The sequence below is a fragment of the Scyliorhinus canicula genome, chromosome 5 (genome assembly GCF_902713615.1).
Source record: "Scyliorhinus canicula chromosome 5, sScyCan1.1, whole genome shotgun sequence".
Lineage (NCBI taxonomy): Eukaryota > Metazoa > Chordata > Chondrichthyes > Carcharhiniformes > Scyliorhinidae > Scyliorhinus > Scyliorhinus canicula.
In genome coordinates, this window is record NC_052150.1 from 39,733,642 (window position 1) to 39,756,006 (window position 22,365).

Sequence of the window (22,365 nt, forward strand, 5' to 3'; positions counted from 1 at the left end):
GTGAGTTGGGCGTACTAGGTTACAGAGATAGGGTGGGGGTTGGGACCTAGGTGGGGTTCCCTTTTGGAGGGTCGGTGCAGACCCAATGGGCTGAGTGACTTCCTTGTGCACTGTATAGATTCAATGATTTTATGATATGTGGCTTTGAGGGGAACCTGCAGGTGGTGATATCTTCATGTATCTGCTGCCCTTGTCCCTCTTAACAGTAGAGGTTGGAGGTTTGGAAGGTACTGTCAAAGGAGCCTTGGTGGGTTGCTGCCGTGTATCACGTCCTAATAATAATCATTATTAATGTAACAAATGCGCTTACATTAACACTGCAATGAAGTTAATGTGAAAATCCCCTAGTTTGCCACATTCCGCCGCTTGTTTGGGTACACTGAGGGAGAATTCAGAATGTCCAATCCACCTAACAAGCACATCTTTTGGGATTTGTGGGATGAAACCGGAGCATCCGGAGGAAACCCACGCCGACACGGGGAGAACGTGCAGACTCCGCACAGACAGTGACCCAAGCCGGGAATCGACCCTGGGACCCTGGGACCCTGGTGCTGTGAAGCAATTGTGCTAACCACTGTGCTACCGTGCCACCCTTAGTACAGACTGTTGCCACTCTGTGTCGGTGGTGGAGGGAGTGACTATTTAAGGTAGTGGATTGGGTAGCAATTAAGCGGGCTGCTTCAATCTAGAATATAATTGTTTTTATTGTTTTTGGCTTACAAATGACTTCATTCCAGGCTTATTACAAAGAGACCTTGTGGGAAATTCAAAATAATGGTTTGTGTAAATTGAACGATCTCGTCACACCCGACTTGGTGATGCAACGAGGCCATTGAGTCTCTCGAGAGGCCTCTCGTGAGATTCATTCAAATATTGCAAGATGTCATGATCGTGATTTCGCCCTCGCTGGCGAGATCCAGTTATACACATTAGGCTCATTTAAATATGCCTGTGCTCGATTCTCCTGGAGCCTGGGAATTAACGGCCTCCCCAGCGAAGCCTGGTCTAGGCGCCGTTTAGAACTGGTCCACACAAACGTGGACCAAGCATAATGGCACTTGGGGAGGGGTGGGGTGTTTCAAGGCCATTGCAGACTCCTGGCTGGTCACGGACAGGGCAGGGTTGCCCCCTGGCTCTTCCTCTGGTACCTGGGTGTCATGGCACTGTCAGCCTGGCACCTTGGCATTGCCACCCTGGCACTGGCAGGCTGGCAAGCACTGCCATCGTGGCAGTGTTAAGGGTCTGGGCATGTGGGAGGCCATGAAAGGGGGGGGGATGAGGGGAATATGAAGGGTGGGTGGTGGGATGAAGGGCAGATATGAAGGGATCTTGTAAAGGTTGGGGTTGTCTTAAAGGTAGGGGTCCTGAAGGTAGGGCACCCAGAAAAGGGGGGTAGGGAGGCTTGAAAAGAGGGCCAGCCAGCGACCCTATAGCAGGGTGTCCTCACTACCCTCCCCTTTCCCAAGTGTGGGGAGATTTCCCGTAGATGAGGGATGTGGGGGACCCTCATTCATTTACAGATCGGGGCACCCTTTCAAAATGGCAACCCAATCTCTGAGGAGCCGGTCTGGTTGGCGAGTTCAGCTCTCCAGTGTTGAAAAAACTTCTAAATGTGGGCTTGACCGGGGAGAAACTCCCCAAGGCCCCAGAAAATGACTAAGCGTGGTTGAATAGCAGTGTGGAGCTCACCCAAAAAGCCGACCAGGAACACCCAGCCAAACCCAAGAGCTTAAGCAATCATTCATTATGATATACAGATAAGATATAAAAACCACTGGGAAATACAGGAATAAGTGGAAACATTGTTCCCAATGTCCAAATTTTCCCATGTCTAAATGGGCAACAAGTGAAAAGACACGAGCAGACAATGAGGGGTTGAATGGCCTCCTTCTGAGCTGTACTATTCTATTCTACAAGGGAGTTTACATAAAGTTAATTCTACAACACTGAAACAAGTCATGTGGCCCACCAGGTACATGTTGATGTTTTATGTTCCACAGAAACCTCCTTCCATCTTTCTTTATCTAACGCTTCACTATGACCGTCTATTCATTTCTCCCTTTTGTACGTATCTAACTTCCGTCAAACTCGTCTATTCTATTTGCTTCAAAAACTCTCCACGTGGTATAGAGTTCCACATGCTCACCACTTTCAGTAAAGAAGTTTCTCTTTGATTCCTGGTTGGATTTATTTGTGAGTATCTTGTATTTATGGCTCCCAGTTTCGGACTCTCTTACCAGGAGAAGCACCCTCTCCATGTCTACGCTGTTGAAACCCTGCATAATTTTAAAGATCACTATCAGACCCTTTCTCTGTCTTCTCCAGGTTTTGGTATTATTGTTGCATTATCCCCATTGGACTCGAGATTGTAATTGTAAGGTGGTTAAAGGTTTTTCCAACATCAAGAAATTGTTATATGTGAAGAAATTGTTAGATTTTATATTTGTTGCAATTATAAAGGTCCTCCCTATTCCTCCTTCTTTATTCTCTTATTTCCCATTTCTTTTATTTTTGTCGTCACATTTTTGATCCATGGATGGTTTATGGACGTGCTGATTAAAATTCAGATTTTCTTGGGGTACTTAATTGCTATGGAGACAGGTTTCCTATCCAATTAGAGCCAGTGAGGGTGGGAATGGAGGGGGATCAGATTAAATGACTCATTTTGACATCCCATGGCAACAATTACAGGCTACTCTTGGGGGGGGGGGGGGGGGGGGGGAACTGCACTGTGCCAAAGTCTTCAACTCCTCCAAGGACAAGTGAGCTAGTGAGGGGAAGTGGGATCATGCAGGAGAGCTGGAGGACTAGCAATTAGAGCAGGATTGTCCCTTGGCTTTATTGATCTCAATGGCCTGTCAGAGGCCACCCAGTGGGCAAGCGTGGTGCATAGATCTGAGACTAAGTATGCCTGGCTGGAGATTGCAACTGATGCTGTGATGGCAGAAGTGAAAAGTGTGAGATCCTGGGTCCAATGCCAGAAAAGGTCCCATGACTTCATATGTTCTGCCAAACTGACCACCAATCTGTTGGATAGGTCACAGTGCTTGCTCTCTCCAGCATACACACCACCTAAGTATCTTCGGAGTGCATTACATTCTTGAAGATGGGAGGTGTGTGTGCCCAGGGTAATTATTCGGCTCATAAATGGCATTTTACCACATGGCACCGATTTTCTTTTAGGCCTCCTGCTGTTCCTGTCTTCAGGGGGTTATGTAATATTTATTGGATGAATATTTGAAAAGGAAGAACGTTAAAAATGGTAATGGAAGTGCAGTGAAATGGCATCACACCCTCTAGACAGACAGAAGTAACATGAATGTGATGGGCTGAATTGGCTCTGTTGCAATTTTCATATTGAATTGGTGTAATCATCTAAGAGTTTATTTTTGGTTTCCATGTTAGATCGAAGGCGGCATCACTTCCTCCAATTCCTGGATCTAAGAAGAGTAAAGAACATGTGAGTTGCTGTGTCAGGAAATTTCAATTTTTTGCCACTGTTTTACTGAAATGTGATCAATGGAAATTGTAAGAATTATATTTTCATTAATGAGTATTTGGGAGTAACAGCAAGGCTGTTAACTGTTTTCACATTTATTCTTCTTGGTCTCTTCAGTTGGTTCTCTAAAGCCATACAGCATCTATGGCTGAGAGGTCAGGTGGGTAATCTCTACCAAAGTGTCCATCAATGCGGTTTTGAAGCTAATTACTGGGGAACATAAGAACGGTTTAGTTGTGACACATTTTTCCCCTTCATGGGAGAGGGCTCGGCTTTTGCCAGATTGCCGGCCTTAGCCTTCTGCTGAACAGAACATCTCAGGTCTTCATCCTACACCTCGCCAATCTGTGGCATTGCATCTAACTGAATTAAGGGATTTACTCCTGAAGATTGGGACCTAAAACTAAACAACTCGTAGCTGTATTTTTGTAGAGTATAAGGGAATTAAGCAATAAGGGTACAGTATGAGAAAGTGGAGTGGAGCTAGAAGCTTAAACATGATCGTATTGGATGGTAGATTGGGCTAAGTGAAAATGAAATGAAATGAAAAAAAAAATGAAAATCGCTTATTGTCACGAGTAGGCTTCAATGAAGTTACTGTGAAAAGCCCCTAGTCGCCACATTCAGGCGCCTGTCCGGGAAGGTTGGTACAGGAATCGAACCGTGCTGCTGGCCTGCTTGGTCTACTTTAAAAGCCAGCGATTTAGCTTGGTGAGCTAAACCAGCAATAAGTGCCTTATTGCATACTCCAGTTGCATATTATTTTCTTATATTCTGTTATCTAAACTTTAAGACTATATTACAAACTTGAAGTAACCTCTTACTGTTGGAATCATAATTGTTCCTGGATAGCATGCACTAACCAGTGGCATTATGGTGCTGGACCCCACGTAGCGATGTTACTACTCCCTCCAACGACACTGTCACAAATCCATTTGGCCCCAATACACGAGCTGTTGGCTAATAAATGTATACTGGGGCTATTTGGCTGTGCTAAAATCACCAAAACAAAAATGAACCTGTATTTTTAAGTGAATGAACAGGTACCTTGGTTACTTCTGAATGGTGGCTTTCGATTTAATCCTCTGAAAGAAATGTTATTTTAAAGAAAGGCCTGTTCACATCAAGGAATTCTACATCTTCTTCAGTGGCTCACGTGCACCATACCCAAATGAACCGAACACTGCTTAAGTGCAGCAAAAAAATAATGGGTTTGAATTTAATTAACAGATACGGCTTAAGTTAAAGCAGGACGGGCAACATGGTGGCGCAGTGGGTTAGTATTGCTGCCTCACGGCGCCGAGGTCCCAGGTTTGATCCTGGTCCTAGGTCACTGTCTGTGTGGAGTTTGCACATTCTCCCCGGGTCTGCCTGGGTTTCACACCCACAACCCAAAGATGTGCAGGGTAGGTGGGTTGGCCACACTAAATTGCCCCTTAAGTGGAAAAAATAACTTGGGTACTCTAAATTTATATTTAAAAAGTTAAAGCAGGACTGAGAAGTGGTTAAAAATATGTAGCAGGGGACTTCCGGTGGTGGCCATGGTGTGTTTTTGGGCCTTTTCCCCTATTACTGGATGGATGTTTTGATGGGAAAAGGTGCAGGAGTGGTGGAGGAAGAGTTTAATCCACCGGTGGATAGACTTGATGAAATATTATTGGGCGACGAATATAGCCATGGTTGATATTGTTATTTGCACCAAGGTAGTGTGTGATTGGCGGGGAGGTGCGTCAGTGGGGAGGGGGGGGGGGGGGGGGGGGGGGGGGGGGGGGGGTAGGATGCCCATGATGGGCGGGGACTGCCAGGATAGCTGGGCTGAGTAGTTCACGGAAGCGCAGTGGGGGTGAGCAGGTGTATTGCTGGGCGTTTGGACTGTTGTTCTGTGTGGGGGGAGAAGAGGGGGACCGCTGACAGGTGAGGGATTGTGTCAGGCAGCATGTACCAACCTTTCCCCACCTGCCACCCCAGGGGCTACAGGATAAGGTGGTGTCAAAAGTGAGGGTAGTGTGTTGGGAAAATAGGAGGTTGGGGAGCGGGAAGTGGGATTGGATTGGTTTGGTTTATTGTCACATGTACCGAGGTACAGTGAAAAGCATTTTTCTGCGAGCAGCTCAACATATCATTAAGTACATGAAAATAAAAAAAAATACATATATGGGGCAAAAAAAAGGTACACCATGTAACTACTTAAACACCGGCATCGGGTGAAGCATACAGGAATGTGGTGTTAATTAGGTCAGTCCATAAGAGGGTCGTTTAGGAGACTGGTAGCAGCGAGGAAGAAGTTGTTTTGAGTCTGTTTGTGCGTGTTCTCAGACTTTTGTATCTCCTGCCCGATGGAAGAAGTTGGAAGAGTGAGTAAGATGGGTGGGAGGGGTCTTTGATCATGCTGCCCACTTTCCCAATGTGCGGGAGGTGTAGATGGAGTCAATGGATGGGAGGCAGGTTTGTGTGATGCTGAGGTGTTAGATATTTATTTGTTTTGTTTATTTGCATTCTTGTTGTGTTTGATGTGTTATGGGCCAGGGTTTAGAGAACCCCAAAGTGTATCATGGAGTTCACCTGACCCACAACTTTTAATAGATTGTGGTTATGGGGAGCACGCGGATCTGCCTTACAGGTGTGATGCACCAGAGATCCACAGTACTTTTAAATTCAAACAATTTTTAATTATGAAACCAGTTAACACTTTATAAACCCACAGTAAATATCTTAACAACTATCAACACTGATCCTTCCCACAGATACATATTCTAGAAGTAAACCTTAATCTTTCCTTATTAGCATCCATAAGACAAAAGACCCTTTTTAACACAGAGATCAGGTTTAAAATCACTACTGAGAGCAGTCAGCACTTTGAAATCACCCAATTGATCTGGAGGCTGTCTTTAGTTTGCAGAGAGATCCTTATACAGGTCCTTGTTTTGCTTGCAGCTATCCAGCTCTCAAAATGAAACTAAAACACACTCTGTAGCAAGCAGCCTAAAACGAATGTAAAGCAGACCGACAGCACAGCTCCACCCACACTCTGACATCACTGATAAACACGCATTTCCTAAAGGTACATCCACTACAGCTTTTTTTATGAACACCCATTTCTTAAAGGTACTCGCACATGACAGATGTACGAGGAACGGTTGAGGACTCCAGGTCTGTACTCGTTGGAGTTCAGAAAGATGAAGGGGGGGTCTTATTGAAACTTTCAGGATATTGAGAGGCCTGGATAGAGTGGAGTGGATGCTTCCACTTGTAGGAATAACTAGAACTAGAGGGCAAAATCTCAGACTAAAGGGACAATCCTTTAAAACAGAGATGAGGAGAAATATTTTCAGCCAGAGAGTGGTGAATCTGCGGAACTCTTTGCTGCAGAAGGCTGTGGCGGCCATGGAGCAGGGATAGAGTAGGAAATAAAAGTGGGAGGATGGCGATATTAATCAAAGATTGAATTCCAACACAAAAACATAGCAATGGTTTTGCTTCTCCGTGTCAGCATGTTTCAGGCAGCGAATGAGACACCTGCCGAGACCGAACGATTCCGCCCACAGTGTTATAGATCTATTTGTGTCTCATGTCTGCTCCATTCTGTTTGATGAGAATGCTAAACTGAATGTTCTCATTGACATTAATTGTTCAGTTTGATAACTTGGGTTTGCACTGCACATCTAAACTAACCAAAAATCATCACTGTGATACCATCTGTATGGGTCGAGTTGAGAAATACCAAGGGGCAAAAAACATTAGTGGGTATCATACATAGACCCCCAAACTGCACTGGTCAGGTTGGGAATGGCATTAAACATGAAGATGCATGTAATAAGGGAATATCGGTGATCATGGGTGATTTTAATCTTCACATAGATTGGGCAAATCAAATTAGCCACAATGCCGTAGAGGAGGAATTCCTGGAATGTATACAGGATGGTTTTCTTGACCAATATGTGGAGGAACCAACTAGAGAGCAGGCCATCTTAGACTGGGTATTGTGTAATGAGAAGGGAGTCATTGCCAATCTGGCTGTACGAGACCCCTTGGGGATGAGCGACCATAACACATAGAATTTGTTATCAAGATGGAGAGTGAAGTAGTTGATTCGGAGACTAGGTGCTGAATCTTAATAAAGAGAACTATGAGGATATGAGGCGTGAGTTGACCTTGATAGATTGGGGAGGGTTACTTAAAGGGATGACAGTGGATAGACAATGGCAAACATTCAAGGAACTCATGGGGGAAACTACAGCAACTGTTCATTCCTGTCTGGCACAAAAGCAAAGGGGGTAAGAGGGCCAATCCATGGCTTATAAAGCAAATTAGAAATTGCACCGATCCAAGAAAGCACACAGATTGGCCAAGAAAAATAATAGGTCTGAGGATTGGGAGCAGTTTAGAATTCGGCAAAGAAGGACGAAGGGATTGATTAAGAAGGGGAAAGTACAATACGAAAGGAAGCTTGCAGGGAACATAAAGACTGACACTAAGAGTTTCTATAGATCTGTGAAGAGAAAGAGATTGGTAAAGAGAAATGTAGGTCCCCTGCAGACAGAAACAGGGGAATGCATAATAAGGGACAAAGAAATGGCTGAGCAATTGAATACATACTTTGGTTCTGTCTTCACAAAAGAGGACACAAATCAGATACCAGAAATGTTAGAGAAAGAAAGATTTAGTGAGGGGGAAGAACTGAGGGAGATAAACATTAGTAGAGGAATGGTGCTGGGAAAATTGATAGGATTGAAGGCAGATAAATCCTCAGGGTCTGAGAATCTGCATCCCAGAGTGCTCAAGGAGGTGGCTCTGGAAATAGTGGATGCATTGATTTCTGGGATTCTATAGACTCTGGAACTGTCCCTGCAGATTGGAGGGTAGCTCACGTCACTCCAATATTCAAAAAGGGAGATGGAGAGAAAGCAGGGAATTATAGAGCAGTAAGCCTAACATCGGTAGTGGGGAAAATGCTTGAATTCATTATCAAGGACTTTATAGCGGAACATTTAGAAAGCAGTAGCAGGATCAGTCGGAGTCAGCATGGATTTATGAAGGGAATATCATGCTTGAAGATATAACCAGTACAGTTGACAAGGGGGAGCTAGTCGAGGTGGAACATTTGGCCTTTCAGAAGGCGTTTGACAAAGCCCCGCATAAGAGATTATTGTGAAAAATTAAAGCACATGGGATTGGGGGAAATGTATTGAGGTGGATAGAAAACTGGTTGGCAGAGAGGAAACAAAGAGTAGGAATTAATGTGTCCTTTTCAAATTGGCACGCAGTAACTAGTGGGGTACCACAGGGATCGGTGCTGGGACCCCAGCTATTCACAATATATATTAATGATTTGGATGAGGGAACAAAATGTAACATCTCAAAAGTTTGCAGACGATACCAAGTTGGTTGGGAGGGTGAACTGTGACAAAGTTGCAGGGATCCTACAGCATGATCAGGACAGGTTGGGTGAATGGGCACATCAATGGCAGATGCAGTATAATTTGGATTAGTGAGAGGTTATTCACTTTTTGGAAGCAAAATCAAGAAGGTAGATTACTACCTGAATGGGTGTAAATTGAAAGAGGGGAGTGTGCAGCGGGACCTGGGTGAAGTTAAGCATGCAGGTGCAGCAGGCGGTAAAGATGGCTAATGGCACGTTGGCATTCATTGCGAGAGGTTTCGAGTATAGAAGCAGGGATGTGTTGCTGCAATTATACAGGGCCTTGGTGAGGCCACATCTGGGGTATTGTGTGTAGTTGAAATGAAATGAAATGAAAATCGCTTATTGTCACGAGTAGGCTTCAATGAAGTTACTGTGAAAAGCCCCTAGTCGCCACATTCCGGCGCCTGTCCGGGGAGGCTGGTACGGGGAAGGATGTTTTTGCTCTCGAAGGAGTGCAGTGAAGGTTTACCAGACTGATTCCAGGGATGACGAGACTATCATATGAGGTGAGATTGACTAGGTTAGGATTGTTCTCGCTGGAGTTCAGAAGAATGAGGGGGGATCTCATAGAGATTTATAAAATTTTAACAGGACTAGACAGGGTAGATGCAGGGAAGATGTTACCAATGATGGGGGTGTCCAAAACCAGGGGTCACAGTCTGAGGATTCAGGGTAAACCATTTCAGACAGAGATAAGGAGACATTTCTTCACCCAAAGAGTGATGAGCCTGTGCAATTCATTACCACAGGAAGTAGTTGATGCTATAACATTGAATTATTCAAGAGACGGCTAGATATAGCACGTGGGGAGAATGGGATCAAAGGCTATGGGGAGAAAGTAGGACTAAGCAATAAGTTGGATGATCAGCCACGATTGTGATGAATGGCGGAGATGGCTCGAAGGGCCAAAAGGCCGCCTCCTGCTCCCATCTTCTATGTATCTATGTATGTCCTCCCCCTCTGGGTGATGAAGTAGAGGGTTCATGCCATCTTCCAGGTATTTGAGCCCATAATCTTGGCACTCACTTCACTTGCCTTGGGACTGAACTTATCTGAGTTGCTGTCTTTTGATGAGACATTAGATCAAAGCTCTGTTTGTCCAATAAGGTGACCGTTTAATGACTCTGGGCTGAACAGGAGAACTTTGTGTGTCCTGGCCAACATTTAACCTTCAGTAAGCACTAGTGGAATCAGATTATCTAATAATTTACCTGATTGCTGCTTGTGGGACGCTGCTATGTGCACATTTGGTTGCCTTACTTGTCTTTGTTGTGAAATGGATCAGTAGAAGTTTTTGTTTTGCTTTTGGAGATGAAGGGAAAGGAGGCCAATCAGTGTGATCCCTACTTACTTTATACACTGTGTGTGCCCAGTTGAAATGGTGCATGTTGCTTCATTTTGGCTTGTGTTCCCTTACATTCAGGGAGATCTAATTAAGGTGTGTTAAAGAGTTTAAAATGATTAAAGGAAGGTTGATGGTGAGAAAATATTTTACTCTGGTGGGATGAGTTCAGAACAAAGGGGCATAGCCATAAACCTAGAGCCAGGTCATTCAGGCTTGATGCCAGGAAGCACTTGTTGACACAAAGGTCAGTGGAAGTCTGGAACTATGTGTACGATGTACTACAGCATTTTCTATTACATGATCGAATTGCTCCGGTGTGACTATGTTACACACATGCTTATCTGGACTTAATAGAATCATAGAATCCCTATAGTGCAGAAGGAGGCTATTTGGCCAATCGAGTCTGCATTGGCCCTTAGAAAGAGAACCCTACTTCAGCCCATGCCTCCACCCTATCCCCATAACCCCACCTAACCGTTGGATACTGGGGGGCAATTTAGCATGGCCAATCCACCTAACCTGCACATCTTTGGACTGTAGGAGGAAAGCGGAGCATCCGGAGGAAACCCACGCAGGCACGGGGAGAAAGTACAAACTCCACACAGTCACCCGAGTTGGCAGTTGAACCCGGGCCCTTGAAGCTGTGAGGCAGCAGTGCTAACCACTGTGGCAGTGTGCTACCCTTCTTCATAAGTTCGTAAAATTATTTTTAAGACTGGTTGCCTTAGTAGTCGCGGGTAGATTCTACCCCACTGCTGTAAACCCAGTTGCAAAATGTATTTCAAATTTATTCTCTGTTTCGTGGTATGCAGCTAAATTTGCAGTTACATCATTAATCCATCACTGAAATGCGACCCTTGTGCAGAAGGTTTATCGAGTGCGCTGTCTGCCATGGCACTTTACAGCAACAACAACAGTTTAGAGTAAAGCCTGACTTCCTGTTTGAGTCCTGTTCCCTTAGAACCTTAGAACAGTACAGCACAGAACAGGCCCTTCGGCCCTCAATGTTGTGCCGAGCAATGATCACCCTACTCAAACCCACGTATCCACCCTGTACCCGTAACCCAACAACCCCCGCCTTAACCTTACATTTTAGGACACTACGGGCAATTTAGCATGGCCAATCCACCTAACCCGCACATCTTTGGACTGTGGGAGGAAACCGGAGCACCCGGAGGAAACCCACGCACACACGGGGAGGACGTGCAGACTCCACACAGACAGTGACCCAGCCGGGAATCGAACCTGGGACCCTGGAGCTGTGAAGCATTTATGCTAACCACCATGCTACCATGCTGCCCGTTCTGACATTCCCAATTCTGACATTCAAAAATTACAGAGTTTATACCAGAACTGCCAGGTTGCACTTATTCGGAAAGATTGAAAAGTCTGGGACTCTTTTCTGGAAAAGGGAAGGCTAAAGTTGACCTAATTAGAAGTTATTTAAGATTATGAAAAGGTTTGATAGGCTAGGTATAGAGAGGTTTGAAATTGCCAAGGAGACCAGACTTAAAGGACATAAGTATCAAATGGTCACTAATAAATTCAATAGGGAAGTTAGAAGAAACCTCTAACTATAGAGTGGTTAGCATGTTGAACTCGCTAGCTAAAAGTTGTTGAAATGAGTAGAATAGATTGGTTTAAGGGAAAGGCAGAGGAGAAGCAAAGGAGAAATGAATAGAAGGTTATGTTAATAGATGAAGAAGGGTGGGAAGAGGCTCATGTGTGTCATAATATACATCCATGATGGAGTGCAGATAGGCAGTGATTGACACACAGAATGACCAGTAAGCGCACAGAACACAGCAGCCAATCACCAGACAGGACACGACCACTATAAAGCCAGAGGGCATAGTTTTCCCGCTCTCTCGGGATCCAGCCTCTGAGACAGTCAGAGCTCGTGAGCAGCGACTAGTACAAACACCATGTGGTAGTCAGTTCGTCTGGTCAGGCTAGCCTCAGGTCTCCAGTCAAGTCAGCATAGTGTCAACCCACAGTTAAGCACGTAGTATACTTAGTTGTTCAATAAAATTGTGTTGCATCTTTTCAAGTGTTGGAAGCCTGTCTCTCTCTTTATTGCACCAAACGCAGTCCATGTAGACCCAGCTTAGACTCCACATCAAAGTGGAGCATAAACCCCAGCATTGACCAGTTGCGCCTATTTCAGTGTTGTATATTATGTGTAATTTTATTTGTTATACCCCAATCTGCTTCCATCAGCTTTGCAGGAAGTGCAGATGAAAAAATGAAATGAAAATCGCTTATTGTCACGAGTAGGCTTCAAATGAAGTTACTGTGAAAAACCCCTTGTCGCCACATTCCGGCGCCTGTTCGGGGAGGCTGTTACGGGAATCGAACCGTGCTGCTGGCTTGCCTTGGTTTGCTTTCAAAGCCAGCGATTTAGCCCAGTGAGCTAAACGGCCCCTTGCAGTGGGGACGAGGAATCCCTCATATCCGCTCTCTTGTTCTTTTGACCTTTTCATCTTAAGTCTGCCCCCTATTTACTGGCCCTCTTTACCATATAAGAGTCCTTCCTGGATATTTCCTTTGTTTCTTTTTCTTTTTATTACTTTGGGCCGTGTACCCATTATCGGGATGTGCCTTCAAGCTTTAAGCAGAAGATTCAAAGTTGAAACAACCTGCTTTCCAGGACACTGTGTTCCCAAGCTTTGTATCTTGGAAGTGAGAAGCCAGACTCTTCGGTACCGAGTGGGTCATAGGGATCAGTTTTGGAGGGACTTGGTTTGAATGGTTAAATGGCAACCGGAGGATTGGCCAGGGACAATGTCTGCCTGACAACAGCTAGTGATTAGTTCCTGCATGATGGTTTCTGAGAGAACTTGGCAGAAATGTTTAGACCTTTTTTCTCTTCTTGGTGTAATGAAAGAACTGCTCTACTGTTCTGAAAGCAGTGAGTGCTTGGCACGCCCTTTGCTGCAAACCTGAAATGATGCCGAGTCTGCAGCGAAAGTAGGCAATCTTGCCAGCAAAGGCCATCTCCAGCGTCAAGGAAGGGTGGTGGTGGGGGGGGGGTTGGAAAAGGGGTAGTTACATTTTCTGGCTGTTTATTTATCATACTGTACATAATAAAAGGTTACTTGTGTTGTGAAGTTACAAACCTAGTGACTGTAGTTTATGTGGCTCAACCAAGGAACTCGGGCATTTCAAATAAAATTTAATTTCACCTGTGTTGCAACTCCAGGTCAAGTGATGCTAGATTCGACTACACACTAGCCCAGGGTGTCGTGACAACAAATGGAACAATTTCTCTATATTTAGTCTATCAAAACACTTTATAATTTCAAGCACCTTTAATTAAATCTCTCCTTTATCTTCTCTACTCCAAGCAGAACCATCCCAGCTTCTCGAAGTCTCTTCACATTTGGGCTAGCTGACAGTTATAAACCAATAACAAAACCTCTAATTGCCATAAGCTGTACCTTGACAAAGTGTCTCGTCATTTAGTCTTTTTCTATATATAAACGTAATGGGGTTAATCAATTAGTGACATTCTTTCATCTCTGGTACAGTTGATTACAAGTGGAAGGCGATTGTTATAACCTTGAACAAATGATTGTTAAGGCCCTGACTGGAACGTTGTGTGCAATTTTGGAATCCCTATTTTCAAAATGAGATATAATTCTAAGATTTAAAAAGTTTTAAGTTATGAAAAAAAGATTCCCAGAATTGAACTTTCTTTCTGAAAAGTACAGGAAACGTGTTTTTGTATTGCAAATTTATGTTGATGCAAATCATTGTACGGACAGCACCAGACAATGCAACTGTAAAATTGCTGAGACTCAATTAGATGAAAGATTGAATATCAAAAGAAATGGCTTGGCAACTTTTACCCACCCTGCCTGGGGTGCCTGGGATTGTCTCTGAAAACTTACCACTGTGTTCCCCGCACCACCTTAACTGCAGCAAAGGCACCTGTCTGACTTGGGCAGGAGCTTCATTAATGCAAGACAAAGGTCCTCCGATACTGTTAGCACTGTTACGACACCCTGGGCAAGTGCCTGGTCAATTCCAGCCCCACTCGCCCCAGAGTCGCAACGCAAGTGAATTAACCAATAATTCTTATAAAAATTCCCAAATTCTTGGCCCTCGGCTGTCTAATAATTACAGTCATCAGGTTTGTAAGTTGGAACATAATTACTATTTATTTACAACAAGAATAAAGATGAAATATGCAGTAAATATAACTGGATAACAGCAAACTAACTTACCACTCCCTTTAACTGTCCCACCCTCTACCCACATACACAAGACAGACAACAGGAGGGGTGGGGGAAGGGTGAAAATGATAAAGATGAAGGTCACAAGGTCAAGAGTCTTTGCTTCCAATGGTGGACTGTAACAGGCTTTACTCACAGCATGCTGGTTAATCAAAGCTTTTGGTGTAAAGCTGGTAGTGGTCTTCTTTGCAGAGTCATTCATTCAGTACAGTACTTACAGACAGCAGGCCTTCTGGGGAGTCACTCTAGATCCTTTTAAATTGGGCCTTCAACTCAAGGATCACCATCAGCCCTATTTATTTATTGAGACACTTTATCGCACATCAAACCCTGCTTCCAGCTTGTGGTTTGACTTCAGCTCTAACAGTTTTGAGAGAATGGCCTAGACACCAAGACATACTGGAGAGAGAGAGAGTTGTGGGAGAGAATTAGTTAGAATCCTTCACCCAGATGGCAAAATCAGAAGTGAAACTAAAATGGAACCTCGTGGCTCTGAGAAACATCCCAGTGGGATCATATCAAATCACGACTTTGTTAAAGGGCGGAGCACAGCCTTTTGGGCCAATTCTTTGGCCACCAGCCACATCCATCAAACTCAGTCATCACTGACACCAACCAATCGGCAATCACCAGTTTAAGTCAGCACCGCTCTTTGGAATCTGCTTACAGGCTGCTTGGCCTAAAGTCACAGGTCCATTAAATCCATGGATCAAAAATGCAACAGCAAAAATAATAAAAAGGGGGAAACAAGAGAATAAACAGGAACAAACCAAAAGGAACCTTACACACTTCCTCCTCCCCACCCCTAAAAGAATGAAACTTCAGGGCACGGAAGTTTCATTATGAGGTACACAAGATGTAAATCACAAATGCATATCCATCCCCAGTATGCAAGTTTCCTTCCCAGTCTCTACATTAGTAACTAATTAACCCTTGAATACATGACAATGCATCCACAATCATTTGCTTTCCAAGAATGTGAACAATTTAAACATTGAACTGTTGGAATAATAAACCTAACTCTGCGTTCCGGGTTTTAAACTTCTCTATAAACGCCAATAATTGGATTATGGTCTGGAAAAGTCCGGGGTGGCCAGAACTGGTTCATCCTCCAACATGGCCATCAATTTCCTAACCTCTCTTGTTGTTCTGTGGTTTTGTTTGTTTCTGAACATGTCCAACATGCATTGTATTTCAGTCTCTAACTGAGCCAGTCTCTGTGGTTTTAGTGAAGGTGGATGTGACTTTATTGGTTCAGAGTTTCTTATGTTTACAGCATGATTAGTTAGCAGAGTGCCCCCTGGTGTTTCTCTACAACTCTGTCTATACTCTTTCAGTACCTTGTGTTACGCAGTCAGTCTTTTCTGATTGTCCAATGAATATTTAACCAAATTTCGAGAATCATCTACAGTCAAGCTACAAGCAGTATTGTCAATGCTGAGGGAAATATTGGGTTCATCTTTAACCAATAGACACTCTTCAACCCCTCCAGCTTTACATTCTCTCTTGTCCTTCACAAGGCTACCTCCAGCAACAAGTGCTGCTGAGGGTTCAATCCTATGAGTTGGTTGACTTTATATGACCATTCTTGATGTTACAGTTTTTACCTCATCGGAGCATTTGTAATCACAGCCCTTATTCCCACTTTGTAATACATCCTGAAACAATTTGTGCTTCCCAGACTTCACCTGTTCTTTACTTTCAGAATCGGAGGATGGCACATTATTGGCGCCATTAACTTTCTGGCTGTTGTTAACAGATACAATGGAAGAACCACCACATGACTCTCCATCTACCTCCCTCTTAATTCTCAAAAGGAATTGATTACTGAGTAGTTAATTTCCTTTGCTATTTGCTTCTTTTACCTGAAAGAGGCACTGTGGACCTTTACAAGATTGTGGGTTAAGCAGCTATTCACTCGTGTCACTTCACAGTCCCTACTGTCCTCGTCCTGAGTAACTAATGCCATGCTATCATGTATACCTTCTTCAAACCAGGCATGCCCTGGGAAATTACACCTGCAGTGTAATGCAATGGGTTTTACTGCAAGAGGCTGTAATAAATTGCATTTAGGAACGTCCAAGTCGCTTTCTTTTTCCAGTTTGCTGTCTTCTTTACTCGCTTTGGAAGAATTGCTTGCCAATTACAAAAGTTAATGACGGGTCTATTCGGTAATAGCTATTTATCATTACTTCATAATCAGAACAAAATTGAATTCCAAACTCGCTGACTCTTCAGCATTGTCACGACTGTTAAAATTCGGACTCCACTTTCTTTATGGTCCCTTCGGTCTTAGAGTTCTCATAATCTGGTTAATTCCACTGCCATTTGATATTGGGGTTAATTTGATCAGTGCCTTTCAACATTTCTTTTGCTGAGTCATTTACTGCCTATGGGTTTTCCTAACTCCTACGTGCCCTACGTTGGCATCTGGTGTGCTATCTGCAGTACCTCTCTCGGACTCTCCGCAACCATCAGTGAAGCCACAATCTTCGCTCCTGCCAAATCATTCCCCAAAAGCAAGTCTACTCCTTCCACTGGGAATTCCTTAACCACTCTGACAACTACTGGACCTGACACCAAAACACACTCCAATTGCACCTTATACAATGGAACTGAGATACAATCTCCACCTATCCCCTTCACTAATACCTCTGCTTTCATTGAGCTCTCTGGATAGTTTTCCAGTACGAGAGTTTGAGTAGCCCGTGTCCCTTAAGATAGTTATAGGTTTGACTACCACAGTTGAGGAAAATGAGATGACCTTCCCTTGAGGCACAAATCCTGCATATCTCTCATCTACCTCATTCCTCACACCTGCTCCCACAACTATGTTTACCTCGGGTCTCCTATGTCCAGTTTGGGCTACAGTCTGGCCTGTAATTGTCTCCACTTTTGTTCCCTTTTCAGAATCCTCCTTAGGAACTCCCACAAGTCTCACAGGCTTTCCTTGCAACTTCCAACAGTCTGAACCAACATGTCCAACCTTGTTACAATGGTAACGTCTATACTTCCGGGTCTCGCCTCCACCCAGAGGAAACCCACACAGACACGGGGAGGACGCGCAGGCTCCGCACAGACAGTGACCCAAGCCAGGAATCGAACCCGGGTCTCTGACTCTGTGAAGGAACAGGGCTAACCATTGTGCTATCGTGCCGCTTGGGACGGCCGTTCCTTCTAACCCTCGCTCCCATTCCCGTGACTACAGGCCGTTTCCCCCATAAGCTCCATCCAAAACCTGACCCGTTTGGACCTACTTGTCCCAGAGCCACTGCAATTCTGACCGCAGTCTGATTTCTCACTGCTGCTCCCCAAGCTTGTGTCACTCTGCCTCTATTGCAGATGTTGCCATGGACATCATTCTTCTGCTGGGTGCTAAAATACCTGCGTCCACAAGTTTCTAATCACCTGTATTTGGGGAAGCAAAGTAGCTTGCTTGACACAATCTCTCATGGTAAGCAGGTTAATTATATTAAAAGCGTTGTTTTTTAACATCAGGCATCTATGGGCACCTTTTGTACTATTATTATCACTTTATTCGCCAAATCTTATAATCGTATAATCTCTTGATTTGATTCATTCGACTTAATTAACAGTAGAATGATCTTTCGGACATTTCCAAGCTTTCTGATAGATCCCATTTGAACATCTGAAAGTTTCATGAAGCCCAGAATCTGCAAAAAGGAGACGTTATCAAACAGTGGCTGATGGTAGGAGAATTTGTGGCATTTTTCTGAACTGTTCCTTCCATTGCGGCTCTTGTGGATCCAGTGGCGGAATGAATCATCAACCACTGGACGGCAGTCTTTAACAAAGCTTTGACAAAGAGTCATCGGACTCGAAACGTTAGCTCTTTTCTCCCCCTACAGATGCTGCCAGACTTGCCGAGATTTTCCAGCATTTTCCCTTTCGTCAGCAATCTTTATGTTGTGTAACTCTATCGCCCTCTGGTGCTCATTCTTTGCTATTTCATACATTCATATTCTGAAATGTCTTGATTGCAACTAATGGCTAAAGTGTGCCTGGCTCTGCAAACCATTCAATGAGACCAGGAACTGGATTTCACTCTGATTTGGTGCTCAGTTGCTGATTGCTGAAATTTGAACTTGCTTGGAGGTGCTAAAACAAATACCTGCAGGTTTAGCATTTAACTGCAGGTGAGATGCAATTTTTTTGTGGGGTAGTTTAGCTGGATTCCGTGCATCCATTTACACTGAAAATGTGGTGTGCTCTGGCAGTCACACTGTCACGTTACAGGGAGTGAGGGAAAGGATGTACAGATTCTCAGATGCAACATCGGAGATTCTGGATGGAGGTCTCCATCTGGGGAAGTTCTCCACTTTGCTCTCCTCGCCTTCCCCTTCCTCTCTTCTGGAGTAGCTGGTGCTGCGCTACCAGCTCTTGTGTTCCCCTCCCCTTTCGGGCCAGACCAGGGAAACCCGAAACCATTCCCAGGACTTGGGATTCCCGTCCTCCTAGTGACTCTGACAAGGTGGTGCAAGCAAAGCACCTACTCCTTTTAGCAAATCCTCGGAATTCCAGGATTAAATATTGTTTGCGTGTTGAAGTTTTGACACACTGCCCCTGTGGGTTGCCTGATGTGCACCAGAGGTTTTCTTCACAGCTGCAGCAGTAATGGCCGTGGGCAGAACTTTCCAATGTTTTTTTGAAGTGTCGGTTTCGGTGAGAAAACCGGAGAGGATCCCGCTGGCACTGTCGGCAAGTAAACTCACCGAATATTAAGCCTCTTTAAGGATTTTTTTTATCTTGTGAGTCTCCTGCTGGGCCTGTGATTTCTGTCTCTGATTCGTTCACCCCGCTACAAGGTAGTCTCTGCAATTATTGAGACGCACCATTTAAATGTCTCTTGGGGGTGGCTGCCAGGGAGACTGCGCAACGTTTAACTGAGGGAGTCCTCACCAAATGGGGTTTGGAACTTGAGCTCCGGCATCACCCCGGCCGGCTGTGCCCACTCACGCATGTTGTGTATTAGTTTGTCCTGCACTGAGACAGATGGGAAGAATGTAGGCGGAGGTCGTGCATGTCAGATGGTGTTTAAGTCTGGCATGTGTGGGGTGGAGTTGAAGGCTGTGTTAAGGGGTGCTGAGGGAGACATGAGGAGGGATACTTACACTGACGGCACACTGTGTCCCAGGGATCTGGCACTCAGAGGGATACATAGAATTTACAGTGCAGAAGGAGGCCATTCGGCCCATCGAGTCTGCACCGGCTCCTGGAAAGAGCAACCTACCCAAGGTTAACACCTCCACCCTATCCCCATAACCCAGTAACCCCACCCAACACTAAGGGCAATTTTGGACACTAAGGGCAATTTAGCATGGCCAATCCACCTAACCTGCACTTCTTTGGACTGTGGGAGGAAACCGGAGCACCCGGAGGAAACCCACGCACGCACGGGGAGGATGTGCAGACTCTGCACAGAGAGTGACCCAAGCTGGAATCGAACCTGGGACCCTGGAGCTGTGAAGCGATTGTGCTATCCACAATGCTACCGTGCTGCCCGGAGCCCAGGACTCTGCTGAGCACCAGGCCGATGATGTGCCCCTCGGTCCAGTTGTCCCAGAGCTGCTGGAGCTACAAAGGCAGTCACGAGTATCAGGAAGGGATGACAGCATCCCTCCTCGGACTGCAAGGCTGACTGGAGAAGTCCCATTGCCTTTTGTCCAAGGAGATGGTGCCATCGCAATGACGCAATGAGGCCAACACTGTGAGGATGGCATCCATAGCAGAGACCTTGGAGCAGGACGTGTGCTCCATGGAGGGAGATGTTGGCTTCATGGTTCAGCTCATGACCTTCATGGCTGTGAGCATGAGCTCCATGGTGCAGGGCTTCACCTGCATGGTGCAGTTCATGTGCCCCATGTCACCATGGGAACACAGTGTCACGTGGGTGCAGTTGATGATGCCCTGCACCTTGGGCAGGCCAGCTATGTGGGTGAATCCCATGGCTTGCCTGGTTCTGGTCCAAGTTGATGTACAGATGGACCCTCGGAAATTGCTTATCTGTGACCTACCTTATGCACTTCTGTGTGGCAGCCTGGAAGTTGCTGCACAGATCACCCGTGCAATCCTGAAATGAGCGACTGGCATTCTGATCTTCTATGCCAGTACCTTTCAGGGCCACAGGCAGTGGGTGACCTCCCAGTCCATGTGGTCCACCTCTTGCAGCACCTGGGAAATGTAGTCCACCGTTTTCCCCCTGTCAGATGCAGTCATCACTGGTGCTGAACATCTGGAGGTAGGAAGTTCTACGGTAATAATAATCTTTTATTATTGTCACAAGTGGGCTGACATTAACACTGCAATTAAGTTGCTGTGAATAGCCCCAGTCACCACATTCCGGCGCCTGTTCGGGTACACAGAGGGAGAATTCAGAATGTACAATTCCCCCAACAAGCACGGCTTTCGGGACTTGTGGGAGGAAACCGGAGCACCCGGAGGAAGCCCACACAGACATAGGGAGAACATGCAGTCTCCGCACAAACTGTCACCCAGCAGGGAATCGAACCCGGGTCCCTGGTGCCGTGAAGCAACAGCGCCAACCACTGTGCTACCGTGCCGCCCGATCCGTGGCCGGGAGCTCTTGAGGCTCTGCCATCTGTGGCCTTGTACCTGGCAAATCAGCAGCCCCCTCCTCTGCAGGGCGCTGGTCCTGGCCACCTGCAGCAGCAGGTCGGCGTTTCTGCTGATGCTCCAGAGCGATGAAGAGAATTGCCTGTTCCGCTGGCTCAATGATTCTCCCATCAAAGTGAGCCGGAATGTGGGGTTGGGGTTACAACTGGATCAGCCATGACCTTGTTGAATGGCGGAGCAGACCTGAGGGGCCGAGTGGTCAACTCCTGCTCCTAACTGTATGTTCCCATCTTAATCAAACCAAAGTTAATAATGAAACAGAAAACTGGAGAGGAAGAACATTTTCCTTTTGTTAAAGGCACCATTCTGGATTTGAAGAGACCCGGTGCTGATTGAACTTTCTTGGGGTGGATTTTTTACCCTTCCAGCTGAGCCCTGTCCGCTGAGCCCTGTCCGCTGAGTGAAACAAGGACAGAAAACCAGACACAGAAAGGCAGTACGTGCTCCCGTGCTGGACATGCTGCAGTGGAACATATCCCCTTAGCCTGAAGATTTAAAAAGAAGTTTTGTTTCGACAACTGTGATGATAAGTTCCTTTGTTACTTACTATTTTATTTAGTCAGCAATCGAATATCAAAGAGTAGATTTTTAAAAAGATGGTAACATGTTGGTGGCAGCAATTTTGAATTTCATCGCTGAACTGAAATTATGTTTTGAACTTGTTTCCGATACATTTGCTCCTGGCTACTTTGCCAGTTTCAGATCAGAAGAACGAGCCCTGTGAAAGTGTTCAGCCCCAAAGATTTCAGTGGAAATTAGTGATAGATTGCTTGTCTGGGTGCATGTTGAGCTGGTTTGAACCAACAAGCACAGCCGGATAAGTAACAAAACCTCTGTGACCTCCTGAAGTACATACACCATGATTAATACAGAGTTACAGGAAACACGTTTTTTTCTGGCAGTAGCTCTTGTTCCTGCAGGCAATGGTTTTTAGATAATAAAGCTCTTTTTTTTTCAATTTATTCTTCATATAGGGAATTCTGTGGTCTCCAGGAAAAGATTCCTCAATATTCACAGGTCTTTGCCTTGCGAGTGGAAACAAAGAGCCTAATTTCATTGCAAACATTGTAAATTCACCTGTTTTTGTTTTGCCTTTTTGCGCCACCCAAGACTCGCTGGGTCGGAGAATCGCCGGGTGGAGGGGGGTGCGAAGCATACGACGCAGCTCCGATGCAGGGCCGCCGATTCTCCAGTCGACGCGGTCGCC

General features: G+C 45.3%; 1 protein-coding gene across 3 annotated transcripts in view; it reads left to right on the forward strand.

The window, feature by feature from the left end:
- Positions 1–22,365, forward strand: part of LOC119965930 (doublecortin domain-containing protein 2-like) — a 240,548-nt gene that overhangs the window by 58,811 nt on the left and 159,372 nt on the right. For all 3 annotated transcript variants that reach the window (XM_038796956.1, XM_038796955.1, XM_038796954.1), the window contains exon 6: positions 3,406–3,460. In XM_038796956.1, coding sequence (XP_038652884.1) covers positions 3,406–3,460 — 55 coding nt within the window. The remainder of the gene's footprint in view (positions 1–3,405; positions 3,461–22,365) is intronic.